This window comes from Sceloporus undulatus, chromosome 3, assembly GCF_019175285.1.
Source record: "Sceloporus undulatus isolate JIND9_A2432 ecotype Alabama chromosome 3, SceUnd_v1.1, whole genome shotgun sequence".
NCBI lineage: Eukaryota > Metazoa > Chordata > Lepidosauria > Squamata > Phrynosomatidae > Sceloporus > Sceloporus undulatus.
Window position 1 is genome coordinate 77,779,965 of NC_056524.1, and position 27,001 is coordinate 77,806,965.

Sequence of the window (27,001 nt, forward strand, 5' to 3'; positions counted from 1 at the left end):
GTGTATTAGTACAGAGTGGGTAGACAAAGAAAAAGCACTGATTTGGTTGTACAAAAGCATGTTCTGCATATGCATGTGCTTAGAGGTATTCAAAGCATTTCTGATCAAAACATTTCTAATCAAACATTTATTCACTGGCTGATCTTTGTTGCCAGCCAATTAATGCTGGCTGTGAACCAGTAACCTCTTCCTCAAATTAGCACACCTTTCCTTAATAAACTTTAATATATGGGTGGGGACTGCTATGGACTGGGAGTCAAAGGGAGCCTTGAGAACTGTACCACTCCACCACAACCATTTTTTAAAAAAAAAAATGGCTAAAAGGGAGCAATTTCACCATGATTATGGCCCTACCCAGTTCTTCAAGCCCAATGGAGGCTTCTGTTTTTGTAAACAGGAAGTGAATTAGAATCTGACTTTTGAATTACTTTCTGTTTTACAGAAGGCTTGTTTGGGTCCTAAAATGGTCATGCTAGAGCCAAAAATGTAGTATAATTGCACCCATACACTCACCCTCCCATGGCCATGTCCTGTGGGCCTTGTGAGCCTCTAAAATAGCCTGGATTGCATGAAGCCAATGAGGTATATTTTCCCACTTCTGTTTTATTACCATGTCTATTAACAAATGGTATTTGAAGGGAAAGCAAACAATGACATATTGGTGAGCAAAAAAAGGGACGTAAAACAATAACAAACTCAACTGAATGGCTTGTAAGATGGGATCCCATACTTTTGGGTAGCCTTTCCCAAAAAGACAGTTTCCAGATATTTCAAATCTAGTTATCCCTGGATAACAATTGCACTAAGTGCCTTTTGGTCTTGCCAGGAACAAAATAAAATGAAATGGTAAAATGGCAAAAGAACACTTTTGAAAGTGCTAATATCAATATGTGCCCCTAGTTTCAATAGTGACAACCTCCATACCATTCTCTGTAAATCCCATGGCCTTTTCTGGAAATCAGTGTGTTAGGTAATATCCACAAACAGTAACCAGGAAATGCTCTATGGATATTTATACTGGTGTTCCTGGTTAAAAAAAAGAAAAGAAAAAAAGAAGCACTTCAGATTTGTATTTGAATCATAGGCGGGTTACAGACGGGCAAAAAGGGATGTACTCATGACGTCATGAAGGTAGAGCCTTCAGACGGGCTTTACCTGAATGCCGTCATGAACACGTCCCCTGCACGCCCCAAGCGGGAAGAAGCGGCATTAAAAAGGTGCTGCTTTTTTCCGCTTCTTTTTGATTTGCGGCGTACCTGCGCATATCCGTCTGTAAGCTGCTGCACCGATACGTCAGAATTGCTACGCCGCAAATATAAGTTGCCGGTTTAAAAGCTCCGTGTCAGCTGTGTCGCATAATGGGTCGGGTTCCCGGGACATGCGTGGTTTGCAGCCAAGCTTTAATTGCAACGTCCGCTGCCATGGAGCTGTGGAAGCTGAGGCACAGCTGCGGCGCATTTTAAGCCTCGTAACCCTAACCCTAGAGCCACTTGTGCGCATGCGTTGCTAGAACCGCGGGAAGTTGTAACTTTTGCCGGCGGATGTTTTGGTTGTAGAAAGTGAAAAGGGAAAGTTTGGGATTTAAAGTGACCCCCTACACACATTCCTGCCCCATTCTCACCTGGGAACGGGCACAGTTTGGCTGCTCCTGGCACAGCTGTGTGGCGGCTCCCCTTTGCCACCAGGCAGGATGGCACAGCCATCCACCAGCACCCCGAAAAAAGGCAGGGGGACGTCTTGGTCTCATACTGAGACGGCTGACCTCATAGCTATATGGTCCCAGCCAAACATTTTGCAGAAACTGGAGCAGTCCTACCTGAATGCTGACACATATCGAGAAGGGGAAGAAGCCATGAGAGCTGATGCACCGGTACACCAGAATTGCTACGCTGCTACTTTAAGTTGCCCATTTAAAAGCTCCGTTGCATAGTGAGTTGGGGTCTTGGAACATGCGCAGTTTGCAGTCAGGCTTTAATTGCAACGTCTGCTGCCATGCAGCTGTGGAAGCTGAGGCACAGCTGCGGCGCATTTTAAGCCTCCTAACCCTACCCTAACCCTAGAGCAACATGTACGCATGCGCTGCTTGGAAAGTTTGGACTTTAAAGTGCACCCCTACACACATTCCTGTGCCATTTTCACCTAACAATAAAAAACGCTAAAACTGTAAATATTGACATATGTACAAAGGAGGTGAGGGGAGATGGCAGGGGGACAGCGGTGGCAGCGGAGACAGCTGTGGCTGCGCATTGCAGATTCAGCAGGAGCGCGGGGACCAAAGGAGAGGAGGCATCCATGATGCTGGTGACATTGGCAACGTGCAAGTGGACAAGGATGCCAACACCAGCTGATCACCAGCTGGCAGGAGACCACCTTTGTTTTAAAGGGGCTTGGGCACTTTAAATGTGCCCATAGGCTTTCTGCCGCCGCTGATTAGCGCTGCAGCTGCGAAGCTGCGCACCTCTCATGCGGCAAAAGAAAAAAAAAAGAGACCCCGGAGCTTGAATGTGCCCAAGACCTTTTGATGCCCTCTAAACTTGCCCCCAAAGGCAAAGGGCAACTAGAGAGGGCCTGGGATCAAGGGGCAGGGAGCACTGACAAGGCACTAGGTCCCATGATGTCCCATAAAGACATCATTTCGCTTCCCAGGGCATGTGTTCCCTCCCAGCCCTATCTACTCTATTCTACCCTTCCTGTTCTCTCCTCCCACCATGCCTGGCTCACTGGTCCCCAAAGCAGCAATGTCCAAACTCTGTCCTTCCAGGCGTTTGGACTTCATCTCCCAGAATCCCCAGCCACCTTGCCCTGTGGTCTGGGATTCTGGGACATGAAGTCCAAACGCCTGGGAGGACAGAGTTTGGAGATTGCTACCTCACAGCACTCCTGCCTAGCTTTAGACTGCACAGTTGCGCCTCATTCACACTCACAGCCACACCGCCGCAGTTGCGCATAATTAACCACACAAATTTTTTTTAAAAAATAAAGTTTTTTATTTACAACAATAACAACAATAAAAATATTTTACTATATACAATATATACAAAGGGAAGGGGGAGGGTGAAGGGGGGTGGTGAAGGGGGGATGGCAGAGGGGGCAGGAGAGGGAAGCTGCTTCAGGGAGGGGGAGGAGGCGGTGGGGCGGGCAGCCGGCAGAGGAGTTCCTGGAGGGTCTCTTTCATGGAGGAGACTCTCTCCGCCAGCTTGTCCATTTTCTCCTCCAGCGCAGCGAACCTCCTCTCCGTCCGGTTCTCTGTGGGGGGAAAAGAAAGAGGATGGTTAGAATCAGCCTGTGCAGCCCATCACCCACTCCCACAGGCAGGGTTTCTGGGTGCCCCCACTCCCTTCCCTGGGTTCACCTCTACACTTACCTTGCTGCCGGGCTTGGAGGACACGATCCAGGGCACTGGCATCGAGGGCCAAGTGCCCTGGCTGTCCTGGCAGGCGGCGGCTCGGCCCAGGCTCCTCTTCCTCGGCGGCAGCAACAGCAGCGAGGATTTCAAGCCCTGCAAAAGAGGAAGGAAGGGCCCAAGTTACCATGCTGGCATGGGAGACGAGGGCACAAGTGTCGTGGGGGCTGCAGGCAGGCAACCCCCACCCCTCACCCTGGGGACCTACCTGCCGCCAGAGGAGCCTGCTCTGGCTGCGGAGGGGCCACAGCAGCTGGTCCTGGCTGTGGCCCACCCTCGGGGACATCCTCGTCCCCCGAGGATGGTGGAGAGGGCGACCTGGCAGGGTGCCCTCCCTCCCTCCGCCTCCGCCTCGGCCGCACGCCTGCAGAAGGGAAGAGGAGGGATGGCATTGGCACCATGCAGGAAGGAGAGGAGGGCAAGGGAAGGGTCAAGGAGGGTAGGTCAGGGCATGGCAAGAGCTCTGGCTTACCTGGAGGACGGCGATCTTCAGGTCTGGGCCGATCTCCCCTGATCCACAGGTCCTTCAGCCGCGAGAAGAATGGTGGCTGCCTGTCAACCGGGGGCGCCTCTCCGAAATCCTCCAGGGTTTCAAAGAACGCTGCCTTCAGAGTTTTAAACTTTACTCTGCATTGGTGCAGCATTCTTTGAAACCCTTGGTTTCGGAGGGCACGAGATGCCTCGAGAAAATGCCCCCGGTTGGGCTTGTTGGTGCTAGCCATCACCCTTCTCGCAGCTGCCTGTGGCATCAGGGAGTCTAGGAGGATCCCGACCTCCTCATCGGTCCAATAAGCGATTCGGACCGGGACCCTCCTGCGTGGCTCTGCCATGTCGATCGCCGTCCTGGGGTATTGCACAGTTGCCACGGGTATATATGGGCACCTGCGGCTCTGGGCCGTTAGGCCAAGGTGGTCCTAGTCCAATGAAAGTTTTCAGAGGAGCAGTTTGAATCTCTCCCCCAATAGATGCCCTCTGGGTGCCCCATTGATACATTCAAATGGGCCATTAGGAAAGCTTGAATTTGAGGGGGATTGATACATTGTCAAAGGGGCAATTGGCAGTTGGAGCTGATGTATCTTTTTGCCCCAGGAAAACAGGCGCCAGGAGACCTTTTGTGTGTGTGTGTTTGTGTGTGTCCCCCTCAGGCACGTGGCAAAACATGCCCACAGCACAGATCAGGAATGATAGGCAGACTCAAACTGTGGATAATGGGATACATTTATTCATGTGCTTATGCTATTACAGTACAATGCACTCTGACATCACAGATGAAGGCACAGGAGCCATCCTTCAGATTCTCGTTGTCAGAAAAAAAAATACTGCCAGGGCATCCCTCACAGTCTCCCCTGCTTTCTTCTTCTTTTTCTCTTCAAGGGGGTCATGAGCCACTTCCGAATGGGGTAGGTACAGTCAGCCAGTATCAGGGGCCCGATCTGCTGGCCTCTGATGTTGATGCTGGGGTTCCCTGGCACATAGATGCCAGCCTCCATGGCCTCGTAGATGAGAGAAAGTTTAAAGGGGCTTGGGCGCTTTAAATGCGCACATAGGCTTTCTGCCGCTGCTTAGCGCTGTAGCTGCGCAGCTGCGCATCCACCAGCCGGCAAAAGAAAAAAAAGCCGCGCTTTGGGCCGCCTGTGCGGAAGCTGCCTTTCTTTTTGCAGCGTCCTCCGAGGCGGCGGTATAGAAGCTCCGGGTCCGAAACGGACCCAGGTGAGGCGTCTTCACTGCCCCCCGTGTGGAAGCTCCAACACCTGAAGCACGCCCCTGGGGCGGGCCGTCTGGAGGCTCCGTATTCAGCTGAATACACCTCCAAGACGTCTTCCCCTGCCCGTCTGTAACCCGCCATAGAATCGTAGAGTTGGAAGAGGCCGCAAGGGCCATCCAGTCCAACCCCCTGCCACTGAGGAAATCTAAATCAAAGCATCCCCAACAGAAGGACCACCACTAGACACGTTTTCTTTTGATTTAGACCAGAAATATAATATGATAGTCGATCAGAAATATTCTCAAAAAAGCAAATGCTGCTTTTATTTCTATGATTCTTTGTTGACATTTCTGTTAATATTGAGAGGAGAGAGTATTCACTTGTAACTTCAAGTCTACCTAGTTGTCACTATTTTGACTATCAGAAACTAATGCTTAAGCTGTTATGCTGTGTTTATATATAATATATATAATGATATAGATTTATTTGAATCCTGCCCAATCACGGGGAATCCGGACGGCTAACAGCAGCAAGAAAATACAATACAGAAAATACAGTAAAATACAAATAATCCCTTCCCAATCCCCTGACCAATACTTAAACAAAACAAAATCAATAAACAATATAAATACAAAATCAATCAAATGAAGATATAAAAGCATTACAAATCAATGAAGTTCATAAATAATCCCTTTCCCAGTCCTTCAACACAGGTTCAAATCAAAACAATATTAACATATTAAATATCAACATAACATAGTACCCGGAAGAAGGAAAAGGAAGAAGAAAAAATATATACCAAATACAATATATCAAAGAACCATAATCTAGGTAACTTATCAGACATAATAAAATACATAATTGTCATAATTACAATAAAAAGGGGACAATTATAGCAGTTCAAGGTTCATATAAGGCCAAAGACCTCTACAGAGATACAGGCGGGTGGGTGGAGGGCAAGGCAGAGGCGGGTGTACAGTGCCTTCTCGTCCTCCAGAGCTCGCAGGTAGATCGATGGAATGGGTGGGTGTGGGAAGGCAAAAATTGAGGTTTTAAGGCCTCCAGTCCAGCCAACACCCCAGGAGCCTCCTCCTCTGCAACTTGCAGACAGACCGATGGAATGGGTGGGTGTGGGAAGGCAAAAGCAGAGGTTTTAAGGCCTCCAGCCCAGCCAAAACCCCAGGAACCTCCTCCATTTAAGAAATGACAAACAATCTTTAACTGAATTTTGTGGCATATTGATTTTGGTACTTGGCAGACTAAGGCACTCCTATAATCAGTTTTTTAAAAATATATATTACATGCCAAAGTGTTGTGATTCAGAGAAGCTGATATTAAATATATATGACCAACATCATTCTGGAAGGATAGTGACAAATAATTTGCTTTAATATACAATATTTAATTGACTTCCCTTTTTTTTAAAGGTATCTTTTTGCCTCCAAAAAGCAAGCTTGATATCCCAGTGCTATTTGCACCTTATTCCATGAAATTGTATGAAACTGTGCTTGTTGTTAAAGTTGTGAAAGCAGATCATGGAACCTGGTCTTATGATGATGCCATTGAATCAAGCAAAATATTGACCAGGTAATTATATTAAACACTGGGCATATAAGATTGATTACATTTACTGATTTTCTAATAATTGTTAGTTATTGTATGATTTAAGTTCATAATTTTTGTAGAACTTTTGCTATAAGTAGAGGTTGGGAAATCCGTTTTTACCCAAAGTCCTCCTGAACTCCCCACTTTTGAGACCAATGATATAACCCATGAATATGTTGAGGGACATGTAACAAAGGATGTAAAGGGTGAGGCAAATAAAATGATGCCAAAGAATACTGCTGTTTTCTTGTCCAGTCATTCAAAAAAGATCAGAAGCAGTGCTGCAGCTAACAGAATAGACAGGACTGGTGCTTCTTTTAGCTTCTTCCAGGATGGACTAAGCTGTCACCTTTCACTGTTTTGCTCAGAGAAGAGAATGGCCCATTATAAACGGGCACCCTAGGACAGAATCAGTCCGTGCTAGGGTTAGAAAGGGGCGTCTCTTCCAGACACCCCTAACCCTAGCACGGACTGAGTCCGTAACAAATGGCGGCGACCGTTCCACACAGCCGCCGCCATCTTGACGTAACGGATGCTCTGCGTCCGCACGTCGCATGGTGGAAGTGATGGCGCGAGTGCGTGACTAGCGCCTCGTGGCGTCTCTTCCCAGGGCCCAGAAAGGAGCGCGATTTTCGCGCTCCTTCTGTGCAGCGTCCGGGAACCGCGCAGTTTGGCTGCTGTGGTTCCCGGGCGCTGCAACCGGCAGCGGCGGCAGACCGCCGCTTCTCGGCGGTCTGTAATGGGCCAATGATTCCTATTTTGATACAGTACTTAGATTGACTCATGGATAAGTTGACCCAGGTTTTTTGGGTTGTTTTTTTAACAAAAATTTCTAGACTTATGAGTGTGTTTATGTGTGCGCGTGCATGTGTGTATATATATATGTGTGTGTGTGTATATATGAGTATACACAGTAACAGATTTTTAAGAAGGCAACCTAACTTTGACAATAATAAAGAGAGAAGACTCTGATATGAGGTAATTCTACTGATTTATTGATGATGATGATTGATTGATTGATTAAATTATCTCTGATTAAAATTAAGTTTTAAAAAATGGAACTTTTTTAGAGATTAAAAATAGAAACCAAAGGAAATATATGGAGCAACTCAGAAAGAGGCCCCTGGCTTTGCCAACGTTACCCAACCCACATAGACTGTTCAGATATTGCTACAAATGTTTCCTTTGTTAGATTTTACTCAGTACAAAATATATTTGGATTGTTCATAATTTGTAAATTAGAAAAATCTATTTTTTCATACAAGCCTGAGGTTATTACACTACAGAGTTGTGGTAATGTAAAATCATTGGTGAGGGTGCTGAAAACTACATAAAAGGAAAGAAGACCAGTACAGTGCTGGGAACATAATAGTATGTATTTGTGTCCAGCTCCATTAAAAAAAAAATATTCCTGTGGTATTAATTTCAAACACTGCTACTTTAATGTTTTTTCCCCATTTTTTAAAATGATAAATGTTAAGAAGACTATTCAGGATTCTCTGAAGCAGTGGATTTTTTTAAACTAAGTAAATTTTAATGTGGGCATGCAAGAACTTCCAAAGTAATGTTGGGAAACTACATTGTTTTAGATCAATATTAATTCCATGAATTTTCCAGAATGACCATATTAATGTAGCTTTTACTTACATTTCTCAGCAACACTGTAATAACTAAGGATGAAAAAATCTTGGGATTCAACTGGATCTACCCAATTCATGGAATCCCTGAAGCACCACCCTATAAATCTGCACCAGGTAATATGAGCAGAGAGATGATAATGCAAATAGATAAATAAATACTCAGATAGAATGACATTTCCTAGAGACCTTAATATGATCAAATAAATCACCTTTTACTAAATTTATCTCTGTCCTCTAAATATCACTGTTACCACATCCTTCCTTCTTTTTCTTATTGTGTGCCTTTAACTTGTTTATGACTTACGATGACATTAAGATGAATCTATTATGAGGTTTTCTTGTCAAGTTTTGTTCAGAAGAGGTTTGTAATACTGTATTACCTTCCTCTGAGGCTGAGAGTGTGACTTGCCCAAGGCCACCCATTGGGTTTCCATGGTTGAGTGGGGATTTGAACCCTGGTCTCCCAGGGTCCAAGTCCAATACTCAAACCACTACAACACACTGAACAATGAGGACACAAATCTTGTTACATTTGTAATTGATAAACTGAACTATTTGCCTCAGTTTATTCCAAGTTCAATAACAGTTTTTCGGGAAATGTTGGAAATGATTTGAAGGCACACAAAAGCAATTGATTCCTTGGAGAGACTGAATGGTAGGTATGACGATCTGGGTTTCTGAATAAAGATTCAGATTTAAACATGAGTTGAAGCAGATTGGCTCATCAGTTCATGTTGAAGTAGACTGTTCTCCACACCTCTAAATCAAATCCCAACCCAGTCTTGTGGTTGGTCCACGCTTCTTGCTCTCAATATATTTCAAATTTTGGGTGGTATTTCTTTTTCTAATATAAGCATTTATATTAGAGCACAATCACAAAATTAATTTGTTCTTTCTTTGGGTAACTATTAAGAACATTGAGAATGAGTTTATAACTTAATAGCCTCATAAAAACACACCATGTGGGCTAATAAGGGCACTTCAAAATGTGCTAGTCAATTATATAGAAATGTTTTCATCAAGGAATGAAAATGATAGTCTTTCTTGGTGGTCTTGATGTAATTGAATGGCTTATTGAAGAATGAAATTATTGAACTTAATGGAATAGGAAATATTTGAATTGTCATTGCTCAGATTTATTAAGGACTTTTGGTTTGAAGAAAAATGTCAATGTGATGTTAATTACAGGTTTCATTTTATTAGTTTGCACTTACATTAATTAAAGATGGATTACTAAATATTGCCATCATTTTCTCTTTTTCTGTTTTGCATAACACAGCGCCCACATCAAGTACTATATATCAAGTATTATATATTTGTATACTTTAAATACTTGGATAATTTATAGAATGACATCAGTGCAAAACCTATTTTTGTCCCTGGGTACAAACACATGGATGTTTTGAAAGTGACTATAAATGTGTCCTACAACAAACACCTGGTACTTCACCATCCTACCATACATAAACATTGGCATCTATTTGTCTCTTAGCTTGGTAGCAATACATATGAATTTAGTATGCCAGCTTCTCATATAAACCTATGGAAATATCTGGTGTATTAACAAGTAACTTTTGTAAATAACTTTAATAGAGCAATGGGGGAAACATAATGTGTGTCATCTGGAAAGTTTTTATTTTTCCTTGTACAGACTGGAATGTTCTTTTTATTGATTGTCTGATAAAGTTTTTATCTGTGTATCATAATTTTTTGGGAGGAAAGTAGCCCTACTATGCCTGGCCTCAGTAACTTCTTTGTGAGCCTTCTTTGATCAGTAACTTCTCTGTGAGCCTTAATACAGTGGTAAAGTTGTGTGCATTTCAACCAATTTAAATAAATTGGCCCACATAATTCCAACAGCCCTTACTGTCAACGTGGACATGAGGTGAAGCTACCTAAGTTAAAGATGCAAGATGGCTTAAATATCGTAAAGTCACCACATTCTGTGGAATCGAAGGGTTTCATGGCCTGCATCCATAGTTTTTTGTCGGTTTTGAGGCTATGTGACCATGTTCTAGAAGAGTTTCTTCCTGATGTTTTGCCAGCATCTGTGGCTGGCATTTTCAGAGAATATTCTGTCTGATCTTGGAAACTAAGAAGAGTCAGCCCTAGTTAGTACTGGATAAAAGACCACCAATGAATACCAGGTGCTGTAGACTATAACCTGAAAGAGACAGGCAGATGGGGGTGGCTTGTGGCTGGTCCAGGGTTGTGGTGTTTACATGGCACACACTCCTGGAGTACCTTGAAGTTGTCCTGGGACCCAAAACCAGTCGTGGAAGGAGTGGATCTTTTGGGACTGTGAAAGAAGGTGTCCTTGGGGCCGCAGTGTTATTGGGTTGGGAGCATCTTCTGGCCACTACTTCCTGCTGTCTGCTTCATCCCTTTGTTTCAGAAGGAGGAACTGTCAATGGGCACTCCAGTAGGGATTGCCAGTGCTAAACTGGGCTTCCTGAAGTTACAGCAAGACCTCTAAAGGAGATCCCATCTATGTGAATTCATGCTATAGAATTGTAGCAGCTAACATCAACACCTGTTGAAGCAGCAACACATTCAAATTCTGATGGAAAAATATGAAAATAGGATTGTGAGATCTTATCAGACTATATACAACCTTTTAACATGGATCTGTGCTTATCTTTGTGACGTGTCTTAATCTGAGTCATGTAAATTAAGAAATAATATTGCACAATATTTTTTTCTAGTGGTTGTATGCTGCCAAGCCCGCAGTAGATTAGAAGAAAGGGTGGAAGTGCTATTGACTGGTGTGGTTCCTGGCGCATCTGGTTCAAACATCACCCAAGACTCTTTAACTGTAGCTCCTTCTAAGAGCAATACCATTTATGATGGAGTTCAAGTGACTGAAGGTAAGGGGATAAAAGTATAGATATTCTTTATCCTGAAAATAAGTCAGCAGGTGTACAGTTGTCACAAGTCTAAATATACACCAGGAAATTAGCCCAACATCTGTTCTGGGTAACTTGGTGGAAAATGTTATTAAAGATAATGTACATAGGAAGGGTCCTGCTAAAAAAGTATCAACATGCCTTCTGCTAAGGTGGTTTATATTTCATTATCCTTTTATCATTAATTGAGAATATCAATACATGGGAGGATGTAGCAGAAGCTGTTTACTTGAGCTTCTGAAAGATTTTTTTTTACAAAGTCCCTCATCAAGCACCCTATCCAGAAGTCAGGTAAAAGAAAACCTTAGGGAATGGTTATTGGTTATAGCACAGGAAAGAAAAAAAATAGTAATTCATGGCCAGTTCTTGTGGTGGAGGCTTGCAAACACTGGGTTCCCCAGGAATCTGTTATGAGTTTATTCATTGTGATTAGGGTTTTTAAACTTCATGATCTGAAGTTAGGAGTGAGTAATGAGGTGGCCATGTTTGCTGATGACACAAAAAGATTTAGGGTAGGAAGATCAAAGACAGATTGTGAATAAGTTCACAAAGATCTCTCCAAACTGAATCTTAAAATGACAAATGTCATTTGTTGTAAGCAAGTATAAAATTATGCATTTTGTTGCAAGAAGTCCCAGGTTCACATATACACGTATGTGAACTGTGTTCGTCATGGCTTGATGTACTGATGGATAGCTCATTAAAAATGTTGACCAGTGTGTGCATGCTGTGAAAAAGGTAAATCAGTGTGCACACTGTGAAAATGGTAAATAAATTCTTTCTGACATAACTAGAAAGGGAAACAAAGACAAAATGCTAATATCATGCTACTGTTGTACAAGTATGTGTTGCAACCACATGGAACACTATGTACAGTTCTGCCTGAGCATTTGAAAAATGATTTTGCAGACTTGGAAAAGGTATGGAATAGGACAATCAAAATGATCAAGGACTTGGAGCAGCTCCCCCATGGGGAAATGTTGCAAGACATAGAAGAAGAATAAGGGGGAAATGATAGGCGTGTACAAAATAACACATAAATTGAGAAAATACTGTTTTCAGAGAAGCTGAGTGGTGGGAAATTCAGGATAGATAAAAGGAAGTATTTCTTCACACATACTTAAAGTGGATTTTGCAACTACATAATGTAGTGAAGGGCACCAACTTGAATGGCTTTAAAGGAGGGGGGAGTGGACAAAGGGGAGGATGAGGCTATTAGTGACTACTAGTCACTGTGACCACATATTTCCTTCAGTATCAGAGTCAGTATGCCTGTTGCTAGGGAATACATGTACAAAAGTGCCATTGGATTCATGTTCAGCTTGTATGGCATTGGAAGGGTAAGAGTAGAAGCCAAGTGGGGATCAGGAGACTATAGGCGCACCACCTGTGTTCTGATACTGTAGCTGGTTTATTAAAATGATGCAGACTTTGTCATTGTTTGCTATCTATTGGAAAACAGCCTGCAAAACTCCTCCTCCCTGGGCTGCTCCCCACCTTGCAGATAAAGAAGGACAGGAAATAGATGAGTCTAGGGTGGGATGGGGGACAAGAGTAGTCCTTGTCTATTTGAAGTTGGGGAAGAAGAAAGATGATCGAGGAGAAGTATCTTTGTTGAGACTTTGGACACCCAAAAAGTCCTCTTTTCATTTTTTCCCTTCAAGTATTATTATTCTTTCCATCCCTAGATGCTAGACTGGGTTTTTCATGTTACTGGAAATATACGAATGGCTGTAAAATTTTGGGATACTCTTTCATTAGTCAGTTTTATAGTATTCTGTAATCTTCAAATGCATCTCAAGTGTTAGTGCAATATGGAGCCCCAGTAGTAGTTTCTGTAAACGATCTTTAGCAATAGCAACTACATTTCTATATATCAGTGCACTTAAGTAACCCCTAAGAAATTTACAATGTGTAAGCTAATTTTATCATGTAATCTTTATCAATGAATGATGACTAATCTGAAAGGATGATATTCTCTCTTTTTATAAGTGTGTATTATTTTATAAAAGTTTGTTTAATGAAGTTTATATTTTCTGCATACATCTTCTTTTGAAAAAGAATCTAAAGGAGAAGCCATATTCTAAACCTAAAAAAAAAAAGGGGGGGGGAATAACAGTGTGTATAATATTTATAAGAGAAATAGGCCAAACAGGAAAGGAGGGATGTTTACACCTGTGAGGAGATCCAGGGTTTCAATCCTCAAAGTCAGCTGAAGTGCATCTGGATAAAAATTAAAGGGGATGGAAACAACAGGGATGTTATTATGGGAGTCTACTATAGACCCCCATGTCAGACTGGGGAATTAGAGAATGCCTTTCTAGAACAGATGAGCACACATTCAGAAAGGAGAGATGTAGTAGTGATGGGTGACTTCAGCTATGCTGATATTTGCTGGAAATCAAACCAAGCCAAAACGTTAAGGTCTAGCAAATTCCTCACTTGCCTGGGAGACAATTTCATTGTCCAAAAGGTGGAAGAGGCAACAAGAGGATCAGCTATTTTAGATCTGAACCTATCCAACAAGGATGACTTGGTAAATGGGGTGCAAGTGGTGGGATCCTTAGGTGGGAGTGATCATGTTCTCCTGGAGTTTGTTATACAGTGGAAAAGAGAAGCCAGGCATTGTCAGACATGCATTCTAGACTTTAGGAGAGCTGATTTCAGTAAACTTAGGGAAATACTGGGGGTAATCCTGTGGTCAGGAATACTAAAAGAGAAGGGATGGATGGGAGTTTCTCCAAAGGGAGATACTGAAAGCACAATTTCAAACTGTTCCAACAAGGTGGAAAAATGGGAGGTGTCTCAAGAAATCTGGATGACTAAAAAACTTTCAATGGAGCTACGTTTTAAACAGGGCATTATAAGAAATAGGAAAAGGGAGAAATCACCAAAGAGGGATTCAAACAAATAGTGAACATGTGTAGGGGCAAAGTCAGAAAAGCTAAAGAGCAGAATGAGCTCAGGCTTGCTAGAGAGGTTAAGAATAAAAAGGGCTTTTTTGGGGTATGTCCATAACAAATGGAAGAAGGAAATGGTAGGGACTCTACATGGAGAAGATGGCGAAATGTTAACTGGGGACAGAGAAAAGACAGAATTACTCAACATCTTTGTCTCAGTCTTCTGAGAAAAGGAAAAGGGTGCTCAACATGAGAAAAATGGAGCCTAGGGTACAATAGGGGAGTCACAGCACAGAATAAATAAAGAGGTATTACGAGAATATTTGGCTAATAAAAATGAATTTAAGGCCTGGTACATATCTCCCTGAAAAGGTGGGCTGGAGGCAGACAGTTTTCCTGCGGGAGGACGCCCCAGCAGCCAAGCTGCATGGCATCCCTCTGCCCCACAAAGAACCTGGAAAAACCGGGTTCTTCTTGGGACACTGTGTACCATTGGCACACTTGTGATGTAAGCAATGTGCAGCGAAGTCTAAACGCTGTGCATCTCTTACTTCACAATGACGGTGACGGGAGACCGCCATTACACCACCGCCATGATGTTGTAGGGTTAGGGACCGTGCGATTGGTGTGCGGTCCCTAACCCTCTAATCACCGCCTGGATGCCGCTTCTTGGTGGTATGTACTGGGCCTCTGTCTTCAGGACCAGAAGAACTACATCGAAGGATATTCAAAGAACTGGCAAATGTAATCTCAGAACCATTGGCAATAATCTTTGAGAACTCCTGGAGAACAGGAGAAGTCCCAGCAGACTAGAAGATGGCAATTTTTGTCTCCAAAAAAAAAAAAAAAAAAAAAAAAAGGGGGGGGGGAGGATTCCAACAATTATTGCCCAGTTAATCTGACATCAATACAAGGAAAGATTGTAGAGCAGCTCATTAAACAGAGAGTCTGTGAACATCTATAAGGGAATGCCACAATCACAAAAGGCCAACACAGGTTTCTCAAAAATTAATCATGTCAGACTAATCTGATCCCTTTTTTGATAAAATTACCAGCTTGATAGATGAAAAGAATGCTGTAGATACAGCATATCTTGATTTCAGTAAGTCCTTTGACAAGGTCCCCCATGAAATCCTTTCAAAAAAACTAGTAAAATGTGGGCTAGACAGTGCAATTGCTAGGTAGATTGGTAAGTGGTTGACCAACCCAAAGGGTGCTCAACAATGACTTGTCTTTATCTTGGAGAGAAGTCACTAGTGGGGTTCTACAGGGTTTTGTTCTGGGCCCAGTGTGATTCAACATCTTTATCATCAACTTGGATGAATAAATAGAGGGCATGTTTATCAAATTTGCAGTTGACACCAAATTAGGAGGAGTAACTAACAGCCCAGAGGAGAGGATCAAAATAACCTTAATAGATTAGAAAGCTGGGCCAAAACTAACAAAATGAACTTCAACAGGATAAATGTGAGGTACTGCACTTAGGGCGAAAAAATAAAATGCATAGACATAGGAGGGGAGACACCTGGCTTAACAGCAGTACATGTGAAAAGGATCTAGGAGTCCTAGTAGATCACAAGTTGAACATGAGTTAACAGTGTGATGCGGCAGCTAAAAAGGCCAATGCAATTTTAGGCTGTATCAATAGAAGTATACTGTCTAGATCAAGGGAAGTAATAGTGCCACTGTATTCTGCCTTGGTCAGGGCTCACCTGAAAAACTGTATCCAGTTCTGGGCACCACAATTCAAAAAGGATGTTCACAAGCTGGAGCGTGTCCAAAGGAGAGTGACTAAAATGGTGAAGGGTGTGGAAACTGTGTCCTATGAGGAGAGACTTAGGGAGCTGGGGATGTTTAGCATGGAGAAGAGAAGGTTAAGGGTTGATATGATAGCTCTGTTTAAATATTTGAAGGGATGTCATATTGAGGATGGTGCAAGTTTGTTTTCTGCAGCTCCAGAGAACAGGACCCAGAACAATGGATACAAACTACAGGAAAAGAGATTCCACCTCAACATTAGGAGGAACTTCCTGACAGTGAGAGCTGTTTGACAGTGGAGCACACTCCCTCAGAGAGTTGTGGAGTCTCCTTCTTTGGAGATTTTTAAACAGAGGCTGAGTGGCCACCTGTTGGGGATGCTTTGACTGTGAGTTCCTGGATGGCAGGCAGTGGACCGGATGGCCCTTGTGGTCTCTTCCAACTCTAAGATTCTGTGTTCTGTTCATTAACCTATCACAATGTATGGTTCGTTTCGAAGATATAGCCATGTGGCTATTACTGATGCTTTCAGGATATGGATGGTGTATCAGCTAGGTTCTTACAAGTTTTTTGAGACCTTGAGTTGTCTTTGTGACACATATGTTTTGCACAGTATACTGTCTAGTCAGGTAAAATATGTTCCTGTCTTGAGTCACATAATCCTTCTTTCTTGAATTAGAAATATCATTGTATGAGTTTATGTGATACTGGCGGATTACAGACCGCCATAAAATACGTATTGACTACGTATTAGAATTAGGAAGGGGCGGTGCTTCCGCACTCCCCTGACCCTAGTACGTAGTGAATACGTACAATATGGCGGCGGCTGTTCCACACAGCCGCGGCCATATTGACGTAGTGGACACTGTGCGTCCGCATGTCGCGCGGCACTTATGACATCACGAGTACGCCATTGGCATTTTGGAGCTTTTTTTTGCTCCGCGAGGGAGTCGCGCGGTTTGGCGAAGGACTCTTTCCAAGAATCAACCTTTGATAATCTTCCCCCTCCTGCCCCAGAGAAACATCTTCTCCACACAGTTTCGAGTGTTCTCCCTGCCCCATAAACATTGTTTTGCTACATCTTCTGTCCGTTGATCCAAATGAAAAGAAGAAGGAGCAGTAGGGCAGCTCCAACCTGCCAGACAACTCCCAGCAAAGCTCATGAAGCTTAAGCAGGGTCCAAAATGTGAAAGCTCCTTTTTGATGCTGCCCTCCCAATCCTACTAGTGGAAAGTGTGGCTAAGTGAGTAGCTTGCACAGGCAGGCCAAGAACAGGAGACACCACCACATGAAGCAATCAGTGAAGTTGTGCAGTGGTTCTAAGGGCCTTGAGAAGAAGTTTAATGCAACTTTCATATCCACCACTATACTAAGGATTGCTGGTTCCACTTATCTTTCTTGAACACCAGTATTTTGATTGAGTCCCATCTGCTGTCCCCTTTTTCTTCATCCCCTCCCCATTTCACTGCCCCTCCAGGTGTGGTGGAATCAATGTTCTAAACTTTTCTTCTTCCATCAGTTCAGTCTTTTCACTTTAGTTCAGTCCTTCAGTGCATATTTTCTGCTTTTCTTCACTTTCATTCACAATAATTCTTTATCCCTTTTTAATGTGATCTTTCCCAAATAGAAAGACAAACTGGAAACAAACCTGCACAATCATATTTTTTGAAAATGATTTTCCCTAGGTTAAGATGAAGTCCTTTTTGTTTACTATTCACTTCTAAATTTTTCTTCTCATCTGAGATCTCTGCATGCATAAAGATGACAAAAATGTAAAGTAAGCTCAGAACAATTTATGAAATATACATAAAAATTATATTCCTGTAAATGCAAGCAGTCGCATATCTACAGTACTGATACCCATGACAGCAAGTTGGTTTGAAGCTTTGCAGATGGGCCTAATAATTAAATTTTAAGATAAGCAGCTGGCTATGAGTTTTATAGAAACACCACAGGCATAGGATGAAATTGCTATACTACAATATATTCATAGTTAAGCTATTTTTGAAAAACAAACAGTAGAATATAAATTTGGGAAAGCAGTTATTCCAATAACTTTATTTAAAGAAAATAAGAATAGGAATGAATTATTTCCTGTTCCTTTTGAGAGGAATCATGGAAGAACAACTGAATTAAAACTGGCAGGCTGAATCTACATAAGGGCTGTCTAAAGAGGAAATATTATGTATAGATATGAGGGATTAGTTAAAAGCTGAGAATACTTTTGAGAAAGGATGCGATTAAGATGCATTTAGAAAAATACTGTACCATCCATCTCCAGAGATCTTGGCACAATGTGTCTGTCTACACATGACAGCATTTGACATACATGTTGTCAGGCTAAAGACCATCTTTCGAAAAGATAAGCCCTGTATACCTGATTTTGCACATACTACAGTTGAGATATATTCAAGGGTCTCCACCCACTGAAAAGAGAAGGAGCTCTCCCCCCCTTCAGAAGGAAAACTCACAGTTGGATTAAAAATAGTGTTAAAATAGTTCACTGTAAATTCACATATATGCAGATTTGGGAGCGAACACCTACAACTCTGGAAAAGATAATGATGTAACAAATATTCCTTAAAGGAGGTGGGAGAACAGAAGTTAATAAATCAGCCAAATACATGCACACAAAAACATGAATAAATTTGCAGATTTTTAGAATTATTATTATTATTATTAGTTTGCTGACCAAATTAATATATCATTTTAATATACATTATCTAGGAAGTTACTAATGAAAACTGTTAAGTGCACAAGTCTTCACTTCTCAATTTGAATTGAACAAATTAGTTGTTGCCAAAACCACTATATAGTTGTCAGGAACTTTCCTGAAATCTTTGAGTGGGAAACTGCTAAGCATGGTATAGTGGTTGGAGTGTTGGACTAAGACTCCAGGAGACCAGGATTCAAATCCCTACTCATCCATGGAAACTCACTGTCTTGGGCAAAGCACACCCTCTCATCCTCAAAGGAAAACAATGGCCAACATCCTCTGACAATTAAGTGAGAGTTGACTTGTAGGGATATAACAACCAATACCAGGGTCTAACCTGAAGATAGGGCCTAAACTTCCTAACAACACCTGGTGCCTGTTTAGTACTTGGATAGGAGACTACCAATGAATACCTGGTGCTTTAGCTATATTTCAGAGAAAGGAACTAGCAAAACCACCTCTTGAGTATTCCTTGCCTAAGAAAACCTGATGAAAGTCATAGGGTAGCCATAAGCTGACAGGCAACTTGAAGGCATATACACACACAACCTGAAATTACTTTAGGGTTAATTCAAGGGGTTCAATTTCAGTCCAAAAAGGAGTCAAGGGCAGTAGTTCTAAACAGAAGCTTCTAAGTGTGCACAAGGGCATGAAGGCTAAGACTTTCTCGTTCAGAGACAAGCCATTTTTTTCTTACAGCATTCAAAGTGAATAAATGCACGTATGAGATTATTTGTTCTTGTTCACTGTTGTTTGTTGTACACCCTATAGAGATGCCTTTTATTATAATTCATAGTCCTCATTAACGTTACTGGTGACAGGAAAAACAGCCAGAATATATAACCCATATGGTGGTTTTTAGAAGGCTACTTCAACTAATGACAAAGGGTTTGTCTTTTTCAAACTGACTCTAAATTATTCTGAAATCTGTCAGCTGTGTAAAAAGATCTATAACTTCAGATCTGACCATTTCATTTTAGACAATGAATAAATTATCCTTTAAAACATTTTCCTGCATAATTAATTTAAAATGTCAATTTTTAATATGAACATTATTTTATTGTAGATTATATGAATCCCTCTAGTTTAAACACACCATTCAGGTAAACCTACGTGTTTTAGGCTGTAAAAATACAACATTTAAAAATTTAAAAATAGGGCTTTTAGTCAAGTGTATAATGAATGTATCATTCAGATAAATTATTTGGTGGAACACATGGCTGAAGATCTTTCAAAAGTGATTTAAATCCCTTCCCCTTTCCAGACAATACTGCACTTGCTCTAACTTCTGAACACTGGTGGAGACAGAGCTAAACACTGAATGTTGGAATACAGGAAACAACTAATTTAAATGCTTCAAAATTTCAACACAAACATGCCTATATAGGTTCTGGTGCAACCCACTGCCTCCAGAAGTCATGTATGTATTCAAATGCAGCTCACCAATGTGTGATTCCGGCACTACGGGTCAGAACAGACAGGCAGGAAAAAGCAACTACATCCTACATTATCTGAAAGTGAGTCAAATCCCCGCTGTCTGCATCACCCAAACCAAAGGCAGCCCAAATACCCACAGGCAGTCTGCACTGTGCAGCATCAAGCTGTGCTGTGAGATTTTTTTTTTTTTTGCCACTTGCCCACCATGCATGTGCACCATCACAGAAACACACCACCAGCAACCCCCAACAAACTCCCTCTTCCAGCCCAGATGCCATTCCATTGGATGTCCGCCCATGATTGCTTGAGTATTAGGAGGAAGGGCAACAACCCCATAGCTGCTGCAGCTGAGTAACCAGACATAAATTGATAAGGCAAACATGTGCACACCGTAGAAACAGCCCCCTGGCACCAATGTGGCTATGTAATGGGGGTCCAGTATGGTTGTTTCATTTTTTATTTTAAAAAGGATGTGTGGCAGTAAAGGTGTCAAACTGGGACAAGGATATTATGCAATGGAGCTGGGATACAGCCCTTAAGTAGATTCAGCCTGTCAGTTTTAATTCAGTTGTTCTTTCATGATTGCTCCCAAAAGGAATAGAAACTTAACAACAAATTCTTAGTTGCCCTTATGAAACTTGTCTTACTGAAATGACACAGATATACCCATAAATTATGCCCATCATCTCATTTAAAGACAGCTAAGAAGAAGCCCTAAACAGGAAACCTGTGACGAATATCTAGCTCATTATGTAGAAAAATGACTTTGTACCTCATGGATGGCTACATGCACTGAAGGACACCTTTCATCCTTTTATACAAAGACATTTCTTTTAGACAATTTGATGTTTTCTAATAAGAGCATATTTTACAGTTATAAGCTTTTTATTCTTTTACAAAACTCCGAAGTCCTTTACCAGTTTTACACTTGTTCTTAAATCAAGAACTCCTTTATTAATATTAACTCCATGAGCACTAATGCTATAAACCAGTGGTACTCAAACTTTTTCAGGCTACCACACCCTTTCCTCTTGGGAAACAATCCTAGCGCTCCCCTGGGCATATTTTTTTTATATTAGGTCTACTGCTCTACTACAAATTCAAAATAATTCAATCTCAAAATTCAATCTCAGTCACTGCTCCCTTTGCACTCAGTCACCTTGGGAGCAGCAACTGAGCAACTCGCTGAGCAGTGACTGAGAACCTTCTTGCTTGTTTCAGTCTTCCAGTAAAGGCCGGCACAGGAGAGAATCTTTTTGGCCACTATTTGACTGGCTGCTCAGTCACTGCTCCCTTTACACCCCGTCTTCCTGGGAGCAGCAGCTGAGCAGCTGGCTAAGAAGTGACTGAGAAGCCTCTCACCCATGCCAGTCTTGCAGCAACATCCAATGAGAACAAGAGGCTTCTTGGTTGCTGCTTAGCCAGAAGCTCAGTTGCTGCTCCCAAGGTGACCAAATGTAAGGGAGAAGCTTCTCCCCAGAGAGGCGGGACTCTCAATTCCTCATCGGGGCAGAGAAAGGTACAGCTGGTCTGTATGTAGGAGGTTTACAGAGGCCACATGCTCTGGACTGGAGGCTGGTGTGAACTGGGAAAGGAGAGACTTTAAATGCAGAAGCCACTCCAAGACAAAGGACTCTTTCCAATAATCAAGCACAGATACTCCTTCCCCATATACATTATTTATTTATTATTAGATTTTATTTTATTTATACCTCGTTCTTTAGAAATGCTCTCAGAGCAGAAAACATGTCTTCTCCACACAGCTTCAAGTGTTCTCCTACAAGAAAATGGTTTCTTCTGCTACCTCTTCTCTCACTCCATCTCAACATTAGGAAGAACTTCTTGACAGTAAGGGCTGTCCGACAGTGGAACATACTTCCTCGGAGTGTAGTGGAATCTCTCTCCTTGGAGGTCTTTAAACAGAGGCCATCTGTCAGGGATGTTTTGATTTGGATTTCCTGCATGGCAGGGTTGGACTGGATGGCCCTTGTGGTCTCTTCCAACTCTATTATTCTATGATTCTATGATCTGATGAAAGAGAGCAGGAGCAGCAGCCCAAGCCCAACCTGTCAGCCAAGTCCCAGCAAAGCTCACAAAGCTTAAGCATGGTCCCAAATTTGAAAGCTCCTTTTTGCTGCCACTTCTCCCCTGCCACTATGTGTGCCAACTCTTTGCTCCAGTGTGTCCAAAATGGTGACACAGAAGCCATGGCCCGTGCCCAAACCTCACAAGAGTTTCCCTACTAGTGAAAGACGCCAGTAAAGGTGTGAGCTTACATGGGCAGGCAAAGAGTGGAAGTGCCATGCCCAGTGTGTATGAGAACTCAGAGGATGAGAGGGCTGAGCTAGAGTCCTAGTTTGAGCCTGAAGCTGGGCCGGGCCCTACCTCTGCCCTGCCAGCTCAAGCAAAGTCTGTGTCCTTTGACCCATTGTTTCAGACATGTTGACTTTCACTTGAGTGGAGTGACAATAGAAAGGGTTAGGGGCAGCATGTTTCCCTCTTTGTATCTTCAGTTAACCCTAAAAGTGGATATCTGAATAGGGTTTCCATATACAGAATTCCTAACAGAATTTTGCAGACTTGTTTGCACCTGATATGTTGATGGTATTCCCCACATCAGAAATTAGTTGAGGCTGCCCTGCTTAGCCATTACAGTATTGCTATGTTTTTTCTGTCCATGACCATGGACCACCCTGTCTAAATTAGTTGACATCAGAACCTTAAAAGAATGGCATGCATTAGCTATATAAGTATGCTGCATCACACCTATTGTTAATTCTGGGTGGGTAGAAACAAGGGATGCTGCAGTCTTGCTGCAGTCTTTCAATACTAGTCATATGGCATGATGCAGTCTTGCAATACTAGTCGTGCTTGTAATGGTTTCACAGGACCGGAACAGATGGCCCCAAAAAGCCCTCTTCCAGGTGTCATCAGCACACAGCATTTAGACGCTGCATGTCCCAATGATGCCGGGGAGCTGGCTTGAAGCCACTCAGTTGTCCAGACATGGGCAGCTTCATGATGCTTCAGCAATGCAACATCATGAAGCTGCCATGGAGCATCAGGACTGGTAAAGCTGGCTTTTCATCCAGGTTCAAGGTGCATTGGGGCTGTGGCGTGTGGTTGCCAATCTGTCTTTGGAAAGGATGGCTTCAAGCCGCCCCTTCCTGCCTGTCTGTTCCCCCCCCCCCCCTGATTTTACCATTTTCATTAAATGGGATCTTTTAGCAACAACTGGAACATTCATCATTTAATTTTACTCACATAGCCTTAGAAATTATGTTTGAAGTGATGATATATAGCTTTTTTTCTTTGTTTGTTGTTGTTTCTAGCAGTTGCCACTCCATTTAGGCAGCATGTGTGACAAGGAGCTGTCTAGATACTAAAACCGAAATATTAACATATTCACAGTGGGGTTTCCATTATATGGTGATCATTTTCAGCACTTGTAGTTTTTACTGAAAATCTGATCATCTTTTTTTTGAACTGCTCTATATTAGATTTGCAGTGAAGATTCACGAACAGGGATGGGACTGCCAAAGAGTTGGTTTTACCTACTCTAGATTGACATTTTAAAAACATGTTTATCTTCAGGTGCTGTAAAATTCATTGAGAATGTTTATCAGATATATAGTGCCGTTAATAAAACAGAAAGCCCTCAGTAAAAATAAACAGATATTCATTATTAGTGAATGAAAACAGGTGCTATTTACATATGGAGGAAGCAAAGCTAATATAGAAATGCATTGACAGAATGTACAACACAATTGCCAGCCACAATTCAGTATATCTGAACAGTGTGAACTTGTACATTCTCTGTGCTGTATACAATGATTTGATTGCAGAAGGAAACATCTGCTCAGCAGTAGCAATTTTGTCTCTGTGGTAGGTTTCAAGTGATGTCATCCTTCCTCTTCCCACTAAGCTGGTTTTTATGTTAGACGCTCTGTGTGGTGACATTTTGTGCTGAGGAATAATTATGAGCTTTCAAATGTGTCCTACTGTGAGTGCACTATTTTAACACACAATTAGCAACAGATCACTTTGACAAACACAGAAAATGGTATTCATACCTTAATGATATAGTATGCATATCACTGAGAAAATAAGACTATGATTCCATATGATCTAAAGCTGTAGGTCCTAAATCTTTGACCCAAGATCTCAACCATAGAATTAGTCTCTTTTCATAACCTGTCAGTTTACCATAGCTTATCATTTCTTGGTGCCATATTAGCCTTAGAACACTAGTCAACCATCCATACATTGCATTTATTGCAAATTACTTGATCTGAATAGTGTACTAAGATGTTTTAGAAATGATCAAGGACAGTTATTAAAATTGGACAAAAAATAAGGTAGCTTTACATTAGAGAGGAAAAAAACATAAAATAAGGGAACATCTATTGTACTTGCATGCACCAATACCTTTATCAGTTACCCAGGGTACCCTTGAGTATACATGGGTATGTTTTTAAATTAGTTGCTATTTGTAATCTAATGATCTAGGTTTTACAGTATGTAATTGACTATGACTAAGACTTTGAAATCTTCACAGTACTACAAGCTAGCTTTCACTACATCACAGACAAGGAGCTGCTCTGCTGTGTATGGAAGCCCGACCCTTAATGAGGATGTATATTGTTTACATTATAGCATTAGTACTTGATTCATAGCTGATCTTCTGTCATCTTGTGTAATCATTTTTTATCCTGTACTCAGGGACCAATAATATATGCAAAAGTTACACATGCACACATTATTCTGTTACATGGCAAATTATGGTGGGAAAACAAAAACATAAATGAGAAAAAAGAGTTTTATGTATTTAAAATATTTATATGTTGCCTCCTCTACTCTTGGAGATACTTCATAATCCCATAAAACAGCAGAATGTTATGAACTGATTAAACAATTGAATAACAACAACATTGCAATTATATATCTACTATAGGATGTCAAAACTGACCTTAGATATATTTAGATTGTGATCTACAGTGTATTTGTAATTCATATCTGTGGGGAAATGATTAAATATCAGTTTTCATTTTTAAAAAGTATGAAGTTAAAGTAGTGATTCTAAGCAAGATTACTAGGGAGTGAGCTTCATTGGATACAATGGGATTTACTTATAAGTAACTGTACATAGGATTACACTTGCAAAGTTTGTTTGTGCTCAGCCACTATTTGGAGGACTGCCTATTCTTCATTGACCATTTGTCATTGGTAGCAAAAGCAGCTTTAAAAGGTCAAGTCACATACATGTATACAATGACTTTGTCTTTTTTAGGATTCTCTACAACAGATGAATTTTTGTATGACATTGAGTTTGAATCTGAAACAGTGAAATCTCAGCTCAAATCTGCAGTTGCTATAAACTTAATGAAGAAAGAACGGGATTTCAAAACTGGAATTGTGACCTTGATCTTCAATGTAGTATTTGCACCATGCAAACCAATAAGGTAATCAGTATTAGGAAGTACCTGCTCATACTTTGCAACTGGTATGAATTTATAACATGGGTCCTCCTTTCCCTCATCTAATACATCATCTTCTTTGAAAAAATCAGAATACTGTTGCATATCTTTTAGCTTATTAGAATTAATCATCTTATATCTCTAGATGTGTGATTCATATATATAGTATGGCATTTATGTTTATTAGTTATATATGAATGACAAAAGCCCTTTAGATGCTGTTCCCTGACTCTGGGGTTAGTGTCAATTCTCATTATTTGGTAGAGTGGGAAGACCTAACTCATTTATATTCTGGAGTTTGTAAATCCATCATCAATACTGCCTTACCATTTTTTTTTAAAAGCTAGTTTAATAGACTTTAATGCCATGGAGTGTGGCACCATGTCTTTTGGTCTTGCCCCTGCTGCAAACCTGATGGATATGCAAAGATTCTCCCTATGATTTAGAGTCCTTATCTTCCAGAATGTTGCTTTTTCTTTTCTAACCACTGTTTTTCATTGTCCTCCAGCAAATCCTATGACTTTATGCTAGGTACAGACAAGCCATACATATGGGTGTATGAATGCTAGTTTGTACAGACTTTATAGAATAACAAAGAACAATTTCCTCTTAGGATTTCGCCCCCCCCCCCATATTAATGGGCTTGCAATCTTGGTTTCATGCCTCTACTTCTGGACCCATGGGTTCTGGTAAAGGGTTCCCATGCTTGGGTCCTGGAAAACAACGTCAGCTCTCAGAATTTCTGGAAATCTTTTCTCAACTTATGAATTCCTTTTATATACAGGAATCTAAATTTGCACATGGAACACACTATCCACAAAGGCCCCCATATTCATGTCACACAAAGACAACTGTGGAGATTTAGAACTACCCTGCCTATTTGTGCTTATAGCGACCTGCTTGCACAGAAGTTTTGTGTCTTTTAAAATACCTTCAGGCTGCATTACTAACAAATGGGGGAAATGTTCCTTATCGGAAAAGTTAGCTATTTTCAGTGGGCATTGTATACCAAAGGTCATCAGGAAATCCTTAGAGAGATGATGCGGATACTAACTATGTCCAATTAAATATCTAAAACTTATTAAAGTAGAAACACACATACAGCAAGGGTTACACACACACACACACACACACACACACACACACACACATTCAATACTGGTGGAAAGCAAAGGGGTTAATTCGGGAGAGGCACCACTATGAGAGATATGTTACCATAAAAGTCTTCTCCAGGAAGTCCGATGCAGGTTTGGATGAATGGAGATTCACAGCCGCCGGAACTTGGGGAAAGATGACTGAGGGAGCTAAGATCAGAGTTCAGACTGGTGTGGACCACTCTGTAATCTGGTGATAGCACACTGAGGGTCTCAAACCCCTAGGCTTTTATAGGCTGAATCTAACCTGTAGCGATGAAAAAAAGTGCAAGACAAAGGCTTGTTTACCTGGGCTATTGA

The 27,001-nt window shown here is 41.6% G+C and overlaps 1 protein-coding gene across 1 annotated transcript in view; it reads left to right on the forward strand.

Annotated features, from left to right (window-relative positions):
* CFAP47 (cilia and flagella associated protein 47) overlaps window positions 1-27,001 on the forward strand; it is a 350,299-nt gene that overhangs the window by 303,415 nt on the left and 19,883 nt on the right. Inside the window, exons 59-62 of the mRNA XM_042458393.1 lie at window positions 6,536-6,695; window positions 8,370-8,467; window positions 11,059-11,220; window positions 25,361-25,532. Of these exons, the coding sequence (XP_042314327.1) occupies window positions 6,536-6,695; window positions 8,370-8,467; window positions 11,059-11,220; window positions 25,361-25,532 (592 nt within the window). The remainder of the gene's footprint in view (window positions 1-6,535; window positions 6,696-8,369; window positions 8,468-11,058; window positions 11,221-25,360; window positions 25,533-27,001) is intronic.